This window comes from Bombus impatiens, unplaced genomic scaffold (assembly GCF_000188095.3).
Source record: "Bombus impatiens unplaced genomic scaffold, BIMP_2.2 scf_0543, whole genome shotgun sequence".
NCBI lineage: Eukaryota > Metazoa > Arthropoda > Insecta > Hymenoptera > Apidae > Bombus > Bombus impatiens.
In genome coordinates this window covers 1,491,231-1,512,056 of record NT_176962.1, presented here as the reverse complement: position 1 = coordinate 1,512,056, position 20,826 = coordinate 1,491,231, and the positions used below count along the sequence as shown (strand labels likewise).

At 39.2% G+C, this 20,826-nt stretch overlaps 1 protein-coding gene across 5 annotated transcripts in view; it reads right to left on the bottom strand.

Moving 5' to 3' along the window:
* Window positions 1–14,491, bottom strand: part of LOC100749536 — a 38,832-nt gene extending 24,341 nt beyond the window's left edge. The window contains exons 1-2 of one of the 5 annotated variants that reach the window (XM_024369136.2): window positions 14,304–14,491; window positions 11,671–13,506 (exon numbers count right to left, since the gene is read on the bottom strand). In XM_024369136.2, coding sequence (XP_024224904.2) covers window positions 11,671–13,506; window positions 14,304–14,453 — 1,986 coding nt within the window. In that variant the 5' untranslated portion in view covers window positions 14,454–14,491. The remainder of the gene's footprint in view (window positions 1–11,670; window positions 13,507–14,303) is intronic. The other 4 variants (XM_012388250.3, XM_024369137.2, XM_012388251.3 and 1 more) reach the window with 4 other exon arrangements.
* Between the last annotated feature and the right edge of the window lie 6,335 nt (window positions 14,492–20,826).

The following is a 20,826-nucleotide window of genomic DNA, read 5'->3' as shown; positions in this document are numbered from 1 at the left end:
GACACAGAAGATACTATTGTTCGGTTTACTGCTTCTGAGAAATTTTAAGCAACTGAGAATGTCTTCGGTAGCAATAACAAATTTTCGACAGATGTATGAACACCTCTCTATCGCTCAGGAATGATTCATTTTTCTCGAATAGACGGTTTATACACATTAAATATTACATTTATAGTATACACTATCGTGTGTCGTATACATAATGTCCTGTATGTCTAAATTTTACAGAATATTCATGTCTTACAAACTATCTGTCGGCACAAACAAGCCATCCACGCAGGTACATGTCTCTAGACAATATCTCTAAGTAGGTCCCACACGCCTTAAGGGCAGATTGTAGATGAAACGACTCTTGAACATATATATACTGTACATATTATGCATACATAGTCTCTGCATAATTGCGGTCTTTCAACGATATTATAGTTAATTTCGTCACAGATTAAATATATGATTGAATTCGATTCATTAAGTGCTCTCATATTCATAGATTTTACGGTTTCCACATAACTGCTAATATATATGATCTTTTGTAATTAATAAAAAAACTTATAAGTAATACGAGTCAAATACAATAACAATTAAGAAAGAAACAATTCTTAAATATTTACAATGTAAAAATGATTTAAAGTAAACACTACTCACTTCGATAATACTCAATTCACGGTTTCATCGTAACTGTAACGTCATAAATATTATTAATAGCTAACCTAGACTACAGGGCCATGAAAGGCTCGTTCGTAACGCAGCATCCAAGCAAGATATTATATTTAGAATTTCTTCTGTCTTAAACGTACAGTCAGATTTATAGCCGTTTACTTTTAAAAGCGAATACAGGCACGTGTGCGTATGCAACGGAGTGCCCCAAGGAAAAGCGTGCGCCTTGAAAACGGAATCTCGCGAGCCGCGAGTCGCAAGAGAGTGAAAAACGAGCGTCGACCATCTAGTTACGGTCTAGAAATTTACTACTTTTTTTTCTCTTATTTCCCACTTCTCCATTGCAGTATTTGAATATTATATATACACCATTTAACCTTCCATTATTTCATTATTCTTTCATGTATCCTTTATCACACGCAACATCCACCATTCGCATCTGCTACTTTATTCCTTCGATACGCAAACAGCTATAAACAGCTATAAAATTTGCTTTATCTTTTCTTCTGCTTCCGAACGATCGTTGTTTGAACGCTTCTATAACTCGCGTAAAACGAGCGCGACCCATATACCTATGTTCTACGCGAGATTTATACGAACGTTCGCGGGAAGATTTCGCGCGACCTGAGCTCGTAGCCGTGGATAACTTACGAATTACAGGTTTACGAGCTCGGTACTCTTGTATTTCCTCGAGCAAGTCACTCAGTCGAGTTTACTCGATGATCGTCTCGGTGTTCCCGTTACGACTTTTCGAATCTCCGACGTTTCCGTTATAGATTTGATAAACCGGTTCCTCGTGACTCCAGCCAAATTCCCGAAATTTTGGGTTACCAGTGCGACGCACACACACATTATGTAAAGTTCGTCATTGGTTAACGGTATATGAGAACGAATCGCGGCTTACTTTCACGCGAACCCCGGCTCTTATCGAAGATAAACGCTATCGAAGCTGATTTTATACACGCTACATCATGTGGTATTCGCTGAATAGAAGCTAAAGAATCATGTACCGAATCAATGAGATCAATATCGGATCAACAACGTTAAAATTAGACATAGATGAGCGACATGATATTATTGCAATTTTGTAACCGATATGATATTTTCCAATAGCAAGGTATACGCTATTGTGCACGGGAGTGTGTTGCGTCGTTAGAAATATGAAGAAATTGAAGAATCGGATGACGCCACAATTGTGAGATTTCAGCAACGTCACATGACACAGTTTTACTGAATTTAGATTATCCGAAAATTGTTAATACGGTATTGCTATAATATACTTATGTTATAGACGGAAAGTGCTATAAGCCGATCTTTAGAGAACATTTCTCTTCGCTAAGTTACAACATTATAAGTTTCCAAACCTTCATGAACGTATACACGTTACAACATATATTCTCTAGTGATGATACATTTGAACGTTTAGAGATTTCTCTAACAGAATGTAACCTTATCCGCCTTCACCATTCCTCTCCTGAATTCTTCATTAAAAATCCATAAATAATACGTCGACGTTGGTCCTCGGTATGAGCGAAGACCTTAACGCGACAGGTGATAATCGAAATCGCGATTACGCCTCCATCGCGCGTTCTTCCGCCTCTCTACATGGATCCCTGGATTACCGTTACGCTCAGAGACTTCGAAACGAAGCGCTTTTTGCTTGGCGCGGTTATGGCGCTTGATGCACTGCTGGGTACTTTTACGTCGGCTGTTCTGCGAACGGTTCTGCGGCACCATTGTGAAGACAGCGAACGAGGTTTTTGAGGCGCACAGTTTGGATCTTGCAGACAAATGGATGGATGTTGGCGTACGTGATAGGTAAGAATGTGATCGATATCGATCGGTTCGAGGTGTGGTATCGATGAATGGTTTTGTTTTCGATCGAGAACGTGGACATGTGGTTTAAAACAGTTATTGTATTATCAAGCATTTCTAACTTATTATTTTTCATGATCTTCTGCTTCTATTATATATTACCTTTCTACTTTGGTTTAGTTATATATAGTATCAAATGTATAAAATGTACGTTTCTAATGTGTATAATAAATGCATCAGTGTGCAAGCTCGTTAGTACATGACCCGAGTGGAAAGTTAGGCGAAAACGGCACGGAACGTGTTAAACTGATATTATTCTGACAGCTCGTTATATGATTTATTAGAACATGCGTAATGTATAATGCACTACATTTTGATATGAATGTATGAGAGAAATTTCGAGAAGTCTATGTATCGAAATTTTTTAATAGCGATACCTGACTATATTGTGGATAGATAATAACTCTAGCGCGAAAGAAACCATGCTGGCGGATTTTCTATCGGACATTTAAAGTTTGTAAACCTACCCATTTTCACTTATACAATTTCTAATCTAGTTTCTCAAATTTATCATGGTATATAATGTGTTTTAAAGTGACAAACACATAGTGAATTAGTCCGTGGAGTTTACAATGGAACAAAGGCATCTTAATGAACCCACATTCGTTCCGGAGATATAAAGATTTCTTTTGTACGAAAAGATGTTTTTAACTATGCACATGTTATTCTAATGCGCTTCTACGTTCAAAGATCTCTGGAATTTTTCATCTTACTCGGTATTCATCAGTTCATTTAAGTTCTTCCATATCCACAGAGAGAAGTCTGAATAGGAATTCACGCCTCGTTCTACAAGAATACTCATTTTCAAATAATGCTATTGCTAGCAAGAACACGTTTAAAACGGCTTGATGCAAATGACTTTGCGACACGAATCGTTATAAGTTCTTCAAATTCGATATTTCTACAATCGCTATAAAAAGTATTAGAGTTTTAATATCATACACAAATTTCATTTTTGTAATATCAAATTTTCATATTCGTACGAAAGTATTACTAAAAATTAATTCGTATGTAAATGCTATGATAAATGCCACGGTGTGCAAATACTCTTTATAATCATAGTACTTCCAATTCTCACAAACTCTCCCATACTTCTCACATTTTTATCCTTTCTTTTTACCATTTAACCAACTATCTAAATTCATACTCACAATTTTAAAATATCTTTCGCGTTCAGAACTTGCATTCGAATTTTCCAAGAAACCCTTCTATAAGTTTAACATGGCGCGACGATGTTCAACAATGGCAAACTCACGGAGGACTTTGATAGCTCTCGATGCACTAGGAGGGACACCGAGACTCGGCGAACGAAACAAGAGGAAATAAGGAGACCGGAGAGAAGGTTGAACGGATCGAAGAGGAGGTTAAACCTGGTGGTCGCCGTTGCTGTCGCCATGGTGGCCTCTTTGACCCGCTTTCTCTTTTCCCACTCGATTTGTCTCGTGGACATGCCTGCCGCGTTTTCTTTAACCGGGAAATTCACGATGCCGGCCTCGCCACCTGCCGTGCCATGCTCGACCGTGCTAACGTCCTCCACCGGAGAAGCCGCGCAAGAACGAAAAACCGGAAGTCGAGAACCGGCCAGTCCAAGTGGGTCGAACAAGTGGGCACACGCTCGCGCGAATTCCGATTATCAGCTAGGCTTGCGCGAGCGGTTCGTTCAACCTTTACGCATTACATCGCGCTGAGCACTTTCGAAAATTGCTCGACAAGTGGACGCGATCGATTCTGCGATATTGTGGTGTGATGGGTAAAGAGAAGGGGACATTCCGCGTACAAGAGTTCGATTCAAATTTAAGAATCGGATAAGTGTGTCGTTTAGGTATTGATAGTCGTGGTGAGTAAGTTATGCGATTCCTCTTGTGATCTAACGATCGATTGTTTCGGCAGGAATGTAGATATTCGAGAAGTTGGAGACAGGAATTATAGTATCTATGTTTCGAAAGTTGAAGAACTGAAATTGTTGGAATGTATTTCTTTGTTGTGACTATATGTATAATCATTTATTTTTAGTGGAAATCTGGGTTCTGAAAAATGTAGAGTTTCGATAAAGATCACTGTATCTAATTGAAGTTTTCGAATCTTAAAATTAATGTGTGAACGATAAAAAACGATGTTTTATTTTCACAACATGAATTACCCTGAAAATTTTTTTAAAAAGAAGTAATTAGAAATCGTCTAACTATCGTCAGAAAACACGGTGTTTTGTAAGACACGAAGTTATCTTGAGAAATCTACCTTGGGTAAACTGTTTTGACCGTGACTTATTCGGAGAATATGTTTCTACTTGTGATTTCTTCTTCTTAAAAATATGTTTCGCTGTAAGTTACGTTAAATGTAAAGAATTAGAAATTTCAAATTTTCAAATAAATTTTACGATAAAAAATTCATGTATACATGTATGTATAAAAGAATACAAGATACTTTTTACGTCAATAAATTTTTGTCGTAATAGTATGAATCATAATGTCTCGCAATTTATGTAATCCGTTATATATGGACGTTCTTACAAATGGCACTAATTTTTGTTGGAAATATTTCCTGATTTTGATTTATTTTCCCTCTACGCGTATAAACTACTTCAACGAATAATACATATTTAAAAACAACATTAAAAATGTAGCTGTCGAGAAGATTAATAATATTGTATGGAATATTTTTTAGTTCTGACCTACTTTTAACCTATAATCAACATAAAGAACTATTTATTCTATCTATATTCCAGGATAGATGTCATTTACATGTTATATCATTCACTTTACGCTAACAAGATAGATCGCTTAAAATAGAACTTAATTACACATTACTCTTTAAAGTAAAGATTCGTTTCTTTCTCTCCAAAAAAAGAGATTTATTATCGTATGGTATAGGTAAAAGTAATCAGCAATCAATAATTCATGTATCATTTAAATAAAAGCATAAGTTCCAAGACAATCGGGATTAAATCGCATCTGCAATCCTCGCATCATCAATTTGATATCTCACGATATCTATTTATGTAAAACAACTGATATTGCTCAAGAATAATTCGAAAACAACCTAAAGGAATTGAAATTATGCCGGCTGTAGTTCAATTACGATTTTCATCGACTTGATTTCTTGAATTTCCAATGGAGTCAATGCTGGCCGTGGAGATCATTTGAATGTTTATTTGCATGCAGGCCAAATAAGCATCGCGAATAAATAGAACATGAAGCGTGACATGCCGCCTGACCATAAGTGTCGATTTCGAGCAACACGAAGCCGGCGAACAGATCGGAAAGAAAGTCGGCGACGCTGAACGATGAAGTGGGTCGTACTTCTGCCGCGTTTATCATCGATCATTTCACCTTCTTCGTCAGGAGGTCTTCAGGATCGGCGAAGTGGGTTGCCCGGCTCTTCTCATATCCGTGCGAATTAGTTTCACAAAAATTTATGTCGCGTGCATGAAACATGTTGTCGATTAAAATCGACGCTCCGACGTGCGATGTTCAACGTGCATCTTTTGTACTCAATAACTTTCATCGTGAAAGAAACGTACATTGAAGAGAAAATCTCTTTATTTCTATGAAATCGTGATATTAAAAGAATTAAAAAAAAATTTGCTATGGCGTGCACCCACATATAGTGTTCTATCCTAATTACCTCTCATAATTATGATTCTGTACTTTCCAATATCAGTCTATGAATTCATATAAGTTTTAATATTAACTATTCGCCAGCAAGTACACTTAATGATCTTATTCTTCCTCAGTTATCATGGAAAATTTCAGTATTAATATTCCTTAAACACTTGCTTGCCTTCTTTATCGGATCAGCTTCGTATCGGATTATATCATTCTACTTATGGATTTTTCAATTGTCTGACATACTTATTATAACAGATAAGTAAATAAATGAAATATACGCTCGATATACCGCTTTTACCGATTCAGCTCAACTACGTAAATCACTTGATCTGTTTTTGCAGGTTTTCTACAGATCGCGAAAATGATATCGCGCGGCTCGGCGGTCTGTACACCGATCGAAACGCAAGATTTAATCGATAATTAATCGCGAAACGCGCACGCCGATTCAGGGAACTGCTGCAGCTTCTACTGTCAATTACGTTGCGTTACAAATTACGTTTAATTGGCGTGCGTTCACGATACAGCTCGATACGATCGAATAGGGCATTTTTTCTTCCATCAACAGTAACATTTCTGTCGCTAAAACGAGCTGACTCGTGTTCGCGTTTCGTGTACCGTAAATTGGAATTAATCTAATTAATTTAGTGGACGCATTCCGAAACTGAATTATTTGTTGGACAAAATTCTGAAGTTTTAATTGCACGTCTAGTGCTGCTTGTCCGGTTGAAAAATACGATATAGCCACGTGTGTGTTTCGAGATATTAGATTGCGTTTACGTTTCATCGTGTCCACCTGCTGCTACATATTTCTTGTTGAACCTTCGGCGTGGAACGTGAACCATGTCAGGTTACATAACTAAGCTAGAGTAAGGTTAACTTGGATTGAAAAAACAGTGCAATTTATATTTTTGTGTAGGGTGTCAGTTGGAAAGCTGCTTAAATGGTATTGGCACATATATTTGGATTACACAGGATGTTAAAAGGAGAGAAACATAGGGATTAGGTAATACGTTTGCGCTTGGTAAATAAAATATGGTACGTAAATTTCGGATATTTACTTTCGGCTTGATTCAATGAAAAAACAAGGAAACCCGTAAGTTCATAAGTTCCTGCCACTTCTCAGTAGTTTATCCATGTTTTAAACCAATTACTTGTGTAATATTAATATCAATTAAAATCCACGAACCGTATAAAAATATTTATTGCGCTAAATGCAACAGCAGGTTTTTATCTTTGCGCAATAACCATGAAGCCAATTATTCAATTATCAACCATCTAACAACTGTAACTAAATTAACTGTAATTAAATAAATCATGAAAATAAGATGTTAATATAAATGATAAGCACGATTAGTAAATCGTTTTGAAAGAGCGCAAACGACCTGAAAAAAGCAATTTCGCTGCAGCCTACTGGTCTTGAATAACCTCGACGACTTTCTAGACTCAATAAGATCGCGTGAAGCTCGCCATAAAGGCAAGGATTACGCGAGAATCATAATGAATGCAGCATCGACATTACGTGAACGATAATACACCGATAACGTTTGATACGAGGCAGTGAGGAATTGAAAAGAATCCCTTTTCATCAATGCATCTTGATGCACAACACCGCTTCGTATATACCAGGAAATTACAACAGCGCTTTCCGTTCGTTTGTGTTCTGTTATGTCAGCGGCGCTGTGCGATATCTAACGTTAGTTTCATATTGTTAACTATGCGGAAGTAGCCACGTGACTTCCTATTCTGCGTTTTCTCATCGCGCGTCGCGGCACTCCGAGCAACAAGCGGAATCTCCGTGTTCTTGAAATTCATTAAGACTGAGAATTGTATGAACAAATTAACAAGTATATAAGAATTGCATAGACAAGTCATCGAAGTTTGAGATTTCTTGGTAGTAATTTCTTACATTTATGTAATATATAAATTTGCATAAAAATTCAAGCAACCTTTGTATTGGAACTTTGTATTCGAGTTAGCTGCACGCGTCTAACGTAAAGCAAATAAACCCTCCGTTATAAAAATAGGAGACAATATATACGGTACGTATACAGCGAGATAAAAGTGGTATTTTCTTGTATATTTTTTTCCATTAAAAAAGGTAATAAATATTTACACATATTCTTCAAGAACTTCATATGGACACTTTCAATTTTGAAAATTTTAGATCTATTATTTTGTTCGCGAGGTATACACTTTTTTTTGGTAAAGCAATCTTTGTCTCACTGTGCATCACGTCTCACTGTGATCTACTCTCTCTTACTCGTACCACTTCACTTATAAAAACTAGAGAAACAAGAAACAGGCTAATGAAATCCCTGCTTCAAATTATATCTAAACGTTGCAATCAAGGAAGACCAGACACACCAGACACATAAATCAAAGTGGAACATTCGATAATAGAGACATTTAACACCAAGACTCCAGTATTGTTAGGATCGTCGACTACTCACATAATTAATATACCATCTACACATGATTCATTCTTAATAGGACCATAACAGAGCAAATCAACCTGTATGGTTGGTTTTCAAGCTAACCGTGACATATTTTCGTGTGCCAACTGATGAAATGAGTTGCATACCCGCCGATCTTATTTCTCTACAGCGAGAAAAACAGTACACAGTTACGACAGAGCCAGCCGCAGATTACCTCTCAACGAATGTTCTCTCTAATCTTTGCTTCACGAGAGATTCAGTCTCCGGGCGGTCGTTATGTCAGAACATTGACCGTAACGTGGTGTTCCCTTTTTTTTTCTCCTCTGCTTCTAATGAAACGCGTTAAGAAACCAAGGAAAATTGTCACTAAGTAAATGACTCCCGTAAATGTACCTGTTGCAAAGAGGCTTTAAGAAACGCGTTGCGAAACGCGGCCATTACGTTGCTTTAGTGGCAAATATTGTACGAGGCGTTCTCTCTTGCATCAAAGGTTCAACCATTTCCACAATACGTGCCATGGTATATGTAAACTTCAGCAAATAATCAAATTAATTAAAGTTACGACGATGGAATCAGTAATGTTGAATTTTAAACCTCTCCTTTATGGCTATACATATATGAGCATCTCGTTAAATTAAACGGTCATTTTAAGGTTTCTAGATGTTTCTTTCTAGTTTAGAACTGAACAGAAGTATCTATAACCTTGGATTATTACCATTATTATTGTTTTGTTACGTAAGTTTGTGGTATAGTACAAAACTATTAAGAACAAAGCAAAAGTAGCACACAAAAAGAAGGTTTCTATGATTTCTAATGTTTCCCGTGGAAGGACGATAAATGAAATAGGGAAAGTAGCACGGTGGAGTATATAATAACGTTGATAATAATAATTAATAACGGAACGAAATGGAAAAATTAATTCTATTTCAATTCATTTTGCCAATTAAATCGCCACTGTTGTATATTTTACATTTATTCAAAATAGGATAAAAGTTAAAATTGGTTCATCTGATGCTGTAAATAAACTCTCGCAGCGGAAAGAAAGTAGAACATCGAGTCTTGCATTGAATATTCCCAACCGACTTTATGTTCGATTGTTTTCATCCCGGTGGTATCGAACGATGTGCAATCGATTCAATAAATATCATACTTATGCGTAATCCTTGTACGATCAGCAAGATCCGTGTATAATTTCCATGAAACCTGCATAGCATAGAAAGATCGTAAAGCAGAGACATCGATTTCGAACAACCCATTTGAAGTAAATTCAACGCGAAAATCAAGTCCCATATCGAAATCTTTCCGCAAATATGTATTATTTGCAAAGCATATACAATATCGAATTTTTATAAAACGAAAGCTCGTGCTCGTTATTCGAAGCATGAAACTCACTCTTGCGTTTTACATTCTATAAGCAGAGTTTCCGTGATTTACTAACGTATAAATTAAAATAAAAGTTTCTGATTATATTACACAGAATTGTCTAAATCCAACCGCAAATAAACCCCTTTAAGAGTGACCATACATAATACACTCGTTTTTATCGGATCAATACAAAGAATTCTCGATAACAGTTTTTTGACTCGCCCTATGATCGAGCTATAAGCCACGAACGAGCCAGGCACGTTCACGTGAAACGCGTTGATGGAAGCAATATGCGAAATCCCTAGGGACAGCGAGCTGTAGTGAATGCGTGATTACTCGGCAGCCTGTTGCAAGAAGAGGCGCGTGCAATTCGGTCTCTTCTCTGTAATTTCGCGAAATAGACCGCGCGACCACACGCGTATCGATAAGGGCGCGCAGCACGCGGGCGCAAATATCGACGTAATCGCACGTGTACAGTAAAGCAGAAAACTCGATGCAAACGGAGAACACGTAACGAGGACACTGTCTAGGGTGGTTGTCGAAGAGGAAGAAAAAGATAGTGGCAAACAAGATAGTGGAGGAAGACCGGTTTTCAAATAGGGACAACTAGGGAGCGTGATCCCCTACGCGTTGTCGTAAGATCGTTTTATCGGATCTACCGTTATGTCGATTCGTTCTGCATCGACGCCGTGAACGATTCTCTTCTCTGTTCGACGCCGACGTCTTATGCACGATACTCGCATGGCAACACCGGAAACCTTGCAGTAGGACCACATGGGACGCCGTCTACGTCATCGATCGATGCCAGTCAACTGGTCGATCCAAACTGGTCAGCCAGAGAGAGGTGATCTAACTGTAAATCTAACGCTTTTCGCTCGGCAACCCGTCGTTGACCGGTAGCCGTCGTCGTCGTCGACGCGAATCAAGTGTATCACGCGAGTGGCGTAAATAGATAGCTACCGTGGCCGACAACAGCTCGAACTTGCCATTCGATACCGTTCGATTGGACCGTGTCGAAACGTTCGTGTCGAGCGATCGCGGTGTCAGTGACTGATTTGCATAACAAATCGACGCGACGTTTACGAGGACTGCTAGACAATGCAGGCTATAGGGAGTCGATATTTAAAGCACGTCAACGGGATACATACGGGACAATAAATGACATCGTTTCACGTTTCATTTTGATACCTTTGATGAGATTTTTACTCACGAACGCGTCGATGACAGCGAAAGCCAACTATTCGCGCGCGAATGCGGTCACAGAAGTCATCGTTCCATGTGCCGCGGTATTTGGTGAAATCAAAACCAACGATTCGCAAATTTTTTCGGTATCCTGTCCCTTTGACCTTTGAACACTCCTTTCACCTTTTAAGGTCGAGAAGTCTATCGAGTGATTTCACGAAGTCGAAAAGTAACCATCATTTTCTAGAGGGGTCCTTTGAACTTTACCGGAAGCTATGTACTTTTATTTCTCGTACTTTGTGGAGAAACACGTTTTCTTTTTCGCGCTTGCTACGTGGATAACGTTCCGCAAACATCGCCGCCTCTGGCGCCGATAAACATCGCTTAATTTAAACTTTTCATTCGTTTCCCTGGGTACCTGTTTAACATTCCTTTTGCTAACTAGGATCGGCCGTTAATTGGCACGCAACAGAAATTCCTTCGAGCTCTGAGGAACATACTGTATGTGATATATACTTAGATAGAATAGGAAATTTAATGGTACGAACCTGAGAGGATGGTTTTTGAAGGAATGTCGCGATTCCTGCGCGCACCCTGTTTTTGACACCACGGACAGTTCCCTTGGCACTGCGTATGGCTTCCTTCTCGAGGATCTTGTAACCAGCGAAACATTCATCGGTGTCCTTATCGCCTAACACCACTCCCCTGCTAGTGTCTTTATTGTTGCCCTTCAATTCGTTCACGTGAAACTTGTAGAACCTGTCGTACTCGTACACGTACTTCTTCCCAGTCAGAGGATTGATGCTGGTGTCGATGTCGTTAGCAACCGACTCCTGCTCTAACCTCTCCTGTTCCTGCTTCCTCTCCTCGTAAGTGCATTCTTTCACCACTGGCGACGATAACCTGCCATTTTGTTCTATGTTCGGATCAGGGCTTCTGATCCTTGGAGTGGAAGAGGCTTTTGATAAAGAGGAAGTACCAGAAGGTGAAGGAGAAACACTAGGAGAAGCTCTGGACGAGCAAGAATTCGAGTGGACTTCCGGAGTCGATGCAGTTGGCGTGGATTCTTCGTTCGTTCGTTCTTCCTGACCGTTCGACAGGTCTAGTCTGTTTAGACTCACGATAGTGTCGTTCGTGTCTCTATATTTTTGACGATCCACTCCGTTCTTCACACGATCATTCTCCGAGTGTTCTTGGAATTCTAAGGATGCTCGATCAGCCTCGACACCATTTCCATTGATACCGCCATCGATTATTCTGTCGCTCAACTCGCCACCGTTTAAAGAATCGCAGCTAATACTGCTCTCGTTGTCGTCACTATCAACTTCTGCTCCACTGCTGGTCAGACTACCCGTACGATTGTGTTGATCACTCGCCAGGATAACCGTGCTGGCGTTCTTTTTCTTAGGAAGAGGCGGCGGTGTGCCATCCAGGTCGCTACAGGTCCCGCTGTCCAAGGTGTCACTCGGTGAACACTGTCCACTGGACATCACCATCCCGTTCAACTGGCTGGGATACGAATTATAGTAAAAGCAAGAGCCCGAACGATTGTTCGGAGAGGACGTATTCAAAGGCTCCGATGTTTCACGATGAACCATCTCTTTCTCCGAGCTGTCGTCGTTCCGATTACGCTTATCCTTGTTGTTATTGTTGCGTTCGAAGGCGTTCGAGCCAACACTGATCCTCACACAGCCGTCACCGGCACCGACACTTCCACAACGCCGCTCGTTCACCAGATTCGTCGCACTCACGACCACACCACCGTCACGCTTGCTCGAACGTTCGCACGCGATCCCGTTCTCCTGCTCGGCTTCGTGGGCGATGTTCTCGTCCAGCGTCAATCGTACGGTCGATATCACCCTTCCGTTCTTATCACCATCCGGGTTGATCTTGATCTTCACCACATGAGCCGCCTGCTGCTGTTGATGGTATTGCTGTTGCCCGTGGTGCAGTTGTTGCTGGTTCTGCGTGCTCTGAACAGACTTCACGCTGCTCTGCTTACCGTAGCCGTTCGCGGCTTGCACTTCCGGGATTCTTCTCCTACAGGCTGCCGCGGAATCGACGTCAGGAGCGGCCAGTCCGACAAATACCGTTGCTCCGGCCCCTGTACTCAAAGGAGCTGTGGGGGGACTGGAAACAGTCCGGATTGACACAGTCTGTCGGGCAACTTGACTCACGTCCCGGGGCTGAGTCTTCGCCGGCAGTGTCGGTGGAACGGTCATCTCGGCGATCTCGTCCATATACACATTCGAAGGCACTGTCACTTCGTCGACGAGGTACACCTGGTCATCAACCGAACGATCCTTTGCTTTCTCTTCTCTCTGTTTTCGCTTGTTCCTCTCTTTCGCTTCCTTTCTTCGGGGAAAATTACTATTTTCTAATTTCTTTACAGAAATAGAAGTTTGTGTTAGGGTACTGTTGTGATTACGTTTCTTTAAGAATGAGTGGTTTTCGATTGTGTGTAAGCAAGTGTCTGGAACGTGCAATAATTTGATTCGAATTTTCAGTCGGTATTTTATGTACACGCGCAACAAGTTGTTGCCACGGATAGTTAATTGGAATTAGTAAAATGAAATAACTTTCATTGGACTTAATACGCGATGAACCTGGTTTATGAATGACGTGACGTTCAGTGTCACTGATCGGAATTTCACATCGAGGAACTCAACATATGGCGCGACATATTGCAAGCTCCGGTAGTACTGTAAACGAAATCTTTGAGAAGTGTCAATTTGTCTATTCTAAGTTCTATCGTAAAATCTTACTTTAGCCCGAGTAGAATTTAATTCACCACGTTGTTCCACCAAATTGTTGCACAAAATGAGTCAGACATAACTCTCAACCTATACTCCTGGTCGTTAGTCGATCGAAAGTCGTGACAATCGATGACACTGCATTTCGTCCAAGATCGTTATCCCGTCGTTGTATTATCGATTGATCGCGACTACGACACTCGAGGGACTTCTTTAAATATAACTCTTTGCGCGAAATACAAAACAGCCGCGAACATTCGGCGTCGCGATGACGTCGCAGAAAATCTGTCTGCCTGGGAAGCAGTTTGAACAACGAAGACAGAGGAGAACAAGTCTAGTGGAACGAAAGCGTGGATTCTGAGGAAGCAAAGAAACAGAAAGAGAGAGAGAGAGAGAGAAAGAGAGAGAGAGTAGTAGCCGCCACTTACTAACCGCATACGTTTATCAAGAGCAGCGCATGGTAGAATCCGACTCTGTTCGACGACGACACGACGACACGGTGACAACGGTCGACGACGGCGATCGTTCACGGTACGGGCCGTCAGTAACTGTACTGAGTGCCTCTGACACTTACTCATGCAGTTTCGTTCGCTAGGTGGGGACCAAGTTGGGCCTCGCGATGGGGCACGGCGAGACACCCGGAGTGGGAACATCGACTGGTTCTTCGGGGAGTGGGGAGAGGGCTTGGGCCAGACTTGAGCGTGTGCACGCACACACAAACCTACATACTAGCGCACATACATAAAGCAACGTAAAGAGGAGGTGAGAAAGAAGGATCGAGAACGAGTAAAGCGTAAAGACCGAGGGAGAGAACGAACGCGCCACATGAAGGGAACCTCAAGCACAAGTGAATGAGCGAGCGAGTGAAAGACGAATATTCGAATGTGTAGATAGATAAATAAGCAGCCAGGTGGGACGCGCAAGTGAACAAGCGAACGCGTTAGCAAACGATCGAGCGAGCGAAAGGACGAGCGTATGTGTCGATGAATAAGCGAGAAAGAGAGTTGTTCGGGTTAGGAGGAGAAGGGTCTTGGAAGTTGTCTGGCACGTAAGCACTTGCTCGAGAAGGACGTGGCGTCCTCTACCGAGCCAGGTAGAATCGACTATCCGGTTTTTCATTTAAATACCTGTTCTTTACCGTTCACCGGCTTTCTCGTGTATGTATGCTTGTGTTTATACGAGCTTCGTGTAAGAATGTGCGTGAATGTACCTGATCGAATGAATACACCTGCCAAAATTTTGTCGATACGTTCTCTAACGTTGTCGAATATTCTCTAGAATGTAATGGTAAATCATTCAGTGAATTTATTTCGCGAAAGTTACGTCACGGAAGGATCGTATGAATAGAAAGTGACAATAAAAGCGATGAGGATGGCAATTAGTAAATGCTCTCGGTGCACACGTGGAAATCTCGTAACGATATAATGTATCGAACATATTGGATAATTATTCGTTTCTTTTATTTGAGCTTCTGTTTCGTCATATTGATCGTAAGCAAGCGGCCATGTAATTACCCTTGCACGAAAACAGAACGATTGTAATTCTTTAATAACTCGCGTTTCGTTGAGAGCAATGAATGGATCTGTCAGGATGGGAGGCGGCGGCGTTTTATCAACCAAATGGCCAGACTATGTGGAGACGATCGATTCTTTTTATCTGCGCTGTAACACGAGATCGATCTCTTATCGTGCCTTGGATATTTATCTGTGTAGCCACAATAACGCCGTGGCATTAATAAAGATAATTACACTCATCCGATTATCGATGTTCACTCGTTAGTTTATGAGTGATATCGTTGGCATGGATTGTGATTCAGACATAATACAATTATGCAACACGATATCGTGGGAGCATAATGTTTTCTAAAAAGTGTGTTGTATTAAATAATGTTATCTTGTATGTATTCTAATATGTATTTATAGCTAAATGTTACAAGTCTTTATAACACTTACTGAATAACATAGAATCAAAAGTCAATTTCTTTCCTCCGTTCGCAAGGACTATTTGATGTGTCATCCTTCCATTGGAATACAGCAATTCATGTGCGAATGACAAATTATGAAACATTGTATGTAATATATTCAAATATTCTTGCCTTGTTCTCCATTGTCTGATATGTATGCGCTTTCCATTTACACTTTAATTCAAGATAAATTAAGCTCGTTAACCGTGCTCAGAAGATACGAAAATACATTTCACATCGAGAACTCTGAAATAACTGATCAAATTCTGGCGAATACTATATGCCCTTAAAATCTCGGATATCTTATTCTCAATATACTGTAATACTTTTCTTCTTAATTAAATCCATGTCCTATAAAAATCAGAATGAATTTCAAGGATAATATGTTGAATTTTAAAAGATAGAAATAATATCGTGGATAGATTCGCGGTACATTTCAGAAATATTTGCTTCGTCTGAAGCTCTGTTTTACTTTGTTCTTGTTTTAGCATTTGAACAGGTGGCTGCGTGAGAGCTCTAAACTGCTGGCAACCACGTCGACAGTGTTCTCGAGTCGGGATGAAAAAGGAGCAGGTTAATAAGGAGTTCGGTCTGCTACGGCGAAACAACCTGCTCGCTGAGCCAGAAGGCTCGATTTAAAGTACAAACAGGAAGGAAAAAATTTAAATAAGAAAGATGGCGTGTACGTCTGCGGATATAATTGATGCATAATCAGAAGATGCTATTTAACAAGATTCTCTTATTAGCTTCGTTAAATAACTAGTTACACATTAACGTATTCCAGGTTGTTCATCTTATTTCAGATTTCTTGCAAATCGTTCTTTCGTTACGCACGCATTTGCGTCAGATTGTTCATATTTGGATCTTTTTATAGGAAACTTGTTTGACAAATACATATGTCTCTGTTACTTTTAGTTTACGTACTGCAGAAGTTTATTACGAAGAAGAATACCTATACATGTTGTTGGATGTTTATATATAGTGTTGGATAATTATTTATCGAAGTGGTTGTAAATTATTAATATTACTTTATTGCGTTTAAGTGTATTTTCTATTATTTTAAGTTTATCACAAAACTTTCCCACAAACAGGAACAGTTATCTATATCGTTAAATGATCAGCCAACCGAACTGTTTGGCAAGTGGTACTGTTGTTTTATTACAGTTAAGCTAATTTATTAGAACTTTTGAGCACTTGGTACGCGCGACATGATCAACCATCATTTTCAACTTTATTGCAGTGCCATTTAGCGAGACCCACGAGTACCTTGTGGAAAGAGATTGTTAGGAGGTTCAACGCATTTAATCTCATTTACGGAGACCTGCCTAGCATAATGAATGAGGATCCTGGTTATTAACATTTAATCTCATTTATTACGAACTTTGTTAGACTAAAGCATCGGTTTGTTTCCATGAAAGTTCGTTTACCCGAGTAAATTGATCGATATTTTCTACTCATCGAACAAACTGTCAACTTATGTGTTATGTAACTGATATTTCGTACGTTTACTTATCTTTTAATTACAAAATTTTTATCTGGCCGACTTTATGTGCACTTTATATTAAAATCTAGTACAACTTGCTATACACGTTCTGAATGTGTTCCTGTTATAAAAATGGTAAAATGTCGAAATGGTACACCTTTCACTACCCACTGAAGAAAATAACATTTTATAGTCAATAATTTATTGCAATAAAATATTTTATCGCAATCGAAAGGAAGATAAGGCAGGAAGATTTAGCTTGACGATTATGCATTTCATTGATCTCCATTCAATACACATATTCTCCGACTTTCACAAACTAAATTTTATATTAATAAAATTACGAAGCCAAAATTCTGCATGTCTGACTTTTTAGAAAGTGTTAAAACTTTCGCTTGTAAGATCATTGACAAATGAATACGCGAACGTTGAACAGTTAGAACGTGGTAATTTTTAACCAGAAAAATCAATCAAAGAGTGTCCATTAAAATAACAATTACTGTAAGAAAAGAAGCAGAGATGTCATCATTTGTTGATAACAAATTTAACACCGTAACCCACACTTACCCTGATACCGTTATTATTATCTAGGTTAATTTCATACATTATTATGTTCTCGATCTTTCTCCCTCTTATTTCACTCCAACTCGTTTTCTCGTATTCTTAGAGGGTATCATTCCACAATTTATCTGTCTCTCCACCCGTTTCACCCGATAAGTAACAGTTACCTGAAAGCAAAGTAATGTCACGCTAATTCACCTCGCGTGCCTATAAGCGAACACGGATATCTTTATTCAAATAAGTAGAAATCGATCGGGGAACTGTCGCTTTTCGAGGAAGGAAGAGTATCTTCTTCGGATAGATACGGAATTCGAATATCGCAACTCTAAAAGGGTACACACGTACATTCGAAATCACAGGCGATATTAGAAGAGTACCGTGCTCCAAATATCCATATCACGGTTACATATCGACTGTCGATATTTAACCCTTAAAAGTTATCATGGGTGAAAGTTCACCGGAGCATAGTTAATTTCAATTAAAGAGTTGATAAAGTTAATCAAGCGGAATTAAATGTTTATCCAATGCTAGATGAAGCGCAGGAAAATTACCGTTTGTAATATTTCAGTAAATGTACCAAATAATTATGGTGGTACAATAAAATTCACACGAAATGTAATTTCATTCGTGATAGGTTTTAAGAGTTAAAATTTCTGTTACACGAAGATTCAGCCGAATTTACTATTAACGCGCACAATTTAACGTTTTTACAGTGGCGTGGAAAATTTATGACGGCTGTACGTTCACCGGAATGACAGAAGAAAAAGGGAACGGCTGATTTGTGGTTTAGAAAATTCCCAGTACCGTAAATTTCAATGTCCTTTTTTCACTTAAATCACGATTTCGTGCGAATGCCGGCTATTGGTATCGATCGGTTAGTCACATAGCGTCAGATGTTTCTTTTATTCTTTATTATTTGGCCTTATTTTCCACATACCTCACCCGGTAAACCAGTTGAGTCGCGTTCGCCTTTCTTTCCGCGCTATGAAACCTGTATTCTGCATACCACTTACCGCGGTATGCGATTGACTAAGCAACTTTATAAACAGTTAAAACAACATGCAACCAGCGTGTCTAGGAAAGCATAATACGCTCTAGAATTCTCCATTTTACTCTTTAATCTTATTTCATCTTACTCCTTGATCCCTGTCTGATTGTGAGTTTGCACGAAGGTCCGCAACGTGTGATATCTTACGAACGTGGTTTAGTAAGAAACGAGTTTTATGTGTGAACTTCAATATGCATTTGCAAATTTAAGTTGGTTTCTAGGATAGAAATCAGAAATCTTCAAAATTGAGACAAACTACTTTCTGTCGTGTTTAGTAGATATTCTATATGCTTGGATTAATGTTATTGGTACCACTTTTGAAATTATCAAACAAAATTTCTCTACAAATAGTTTGCTTAACACAAGAAAGAAAGATTGTCGTATTTAATAATTTAATTTTCTTTCTGGTTCGTATAATAGATAATACTCGTTACGTACCTACCCTACCACTTGCACGAAGCAGCATTAATCAAGCTGAGTAAAACATATTGCCCAATAAATATCAAGTTTAGTTGTAGTTACGTGTTTACAAGTTATTATTAGAACGTAATAATCATAATGTAACCAGTTATTTTACAGAAATATCTTTATGATAATAAGTACGTACAGGCATTCTTAACTTCACAGAGTTGTACCATAATTATTATCACTTATCACATAAATATTGTAACGCAATTTACAAACCTTATTAAATGGACGTTGAAACATAAAGATCGAGTTTAAACCGACTAAGTTCCGTGTACATACAGAACCGACTCAAATTTTCAATAACACGATAAATATAATAATTACGCACGTAATTTCGAACCGGGTTTACACACGCGTAACTAATAAACAACAAATCACAGAATCAATTAAATATATTGCGATCCATTAGTTTAATTAGAATTTATATGGAAGTTGTAGAAAATCACGTTTTCCAGCGAACGATATGCAACGAAACCACCAACTTGAGAAATGTCAGTCGTCGAAAAGTATGAAATAGAATAAAATACCTGGTATACGCGTTGCACATGATGTAAAAGATACAAAAGAACCAGGACTGTCGGTTAATTCTTAACAAGCGTGGCATATTACTTTCGCAAGATGAAGCGTTTTATTGAGATATTCTTTGTAGGAAAGAGGGAAAAATGATCGTTGGAATCTGTGCCGCATCGACGACGATCGTGTTGTGCACGAAGTTTCGATGTATTGACCTTGCGACGTGCGTGGGACGTGTTGGGGAGTAGAACAGGTTCCGTTACACCTTCCACGTTCGAAGCATTCCATCGAAGCAAGAGGCTGTCTCTACTCGTTTCTCCTTTTTTTTTTTTTTCGTTTAAGGGTGAGGTCATTTTACGCTGGCGACCTCTGACGTGGCTCCTCGACGATCGGTCAACCTGCATGGTGTGAAACGGGAAAAGAAATTTCGCATACTATCGGTGGACACGCTACCCAATATCGGTGACATTTATATTTGATTGCCTCTTACATTTACAAGTGGTAAACACTGGTCGTTAAGTTGGCAAATGCACGTAGAGATTCGAGATCGCCGTATGGACGATGATATATATTAACAAGGAACCATTTTTAGTACGACCTAAGCCTAGGAGGACTTCTGAATAATATAATAGGTTGTCCTGTTGTGCTTGTAACTTGATAACTTGAGAGTTGTTTTCGTGACGTGGTACTATTGACTTGATAAATATTCCATAGAGTAACGACGTTGACAAATGCAAATAATAAATTTTGTAACCGAAGAATCAAGCATTACCTAACGAAGTGACATTCGCTGGTAGAAAACGTTCTCCGTTTGATTTTGTTGCTTTAAGGGGTACATCTCATGGAAATTTCCATCTTCCTCTCGCAATATTCGCTAAAGCGTACGATTACTTTTATCGTGTGATTTACTCATGT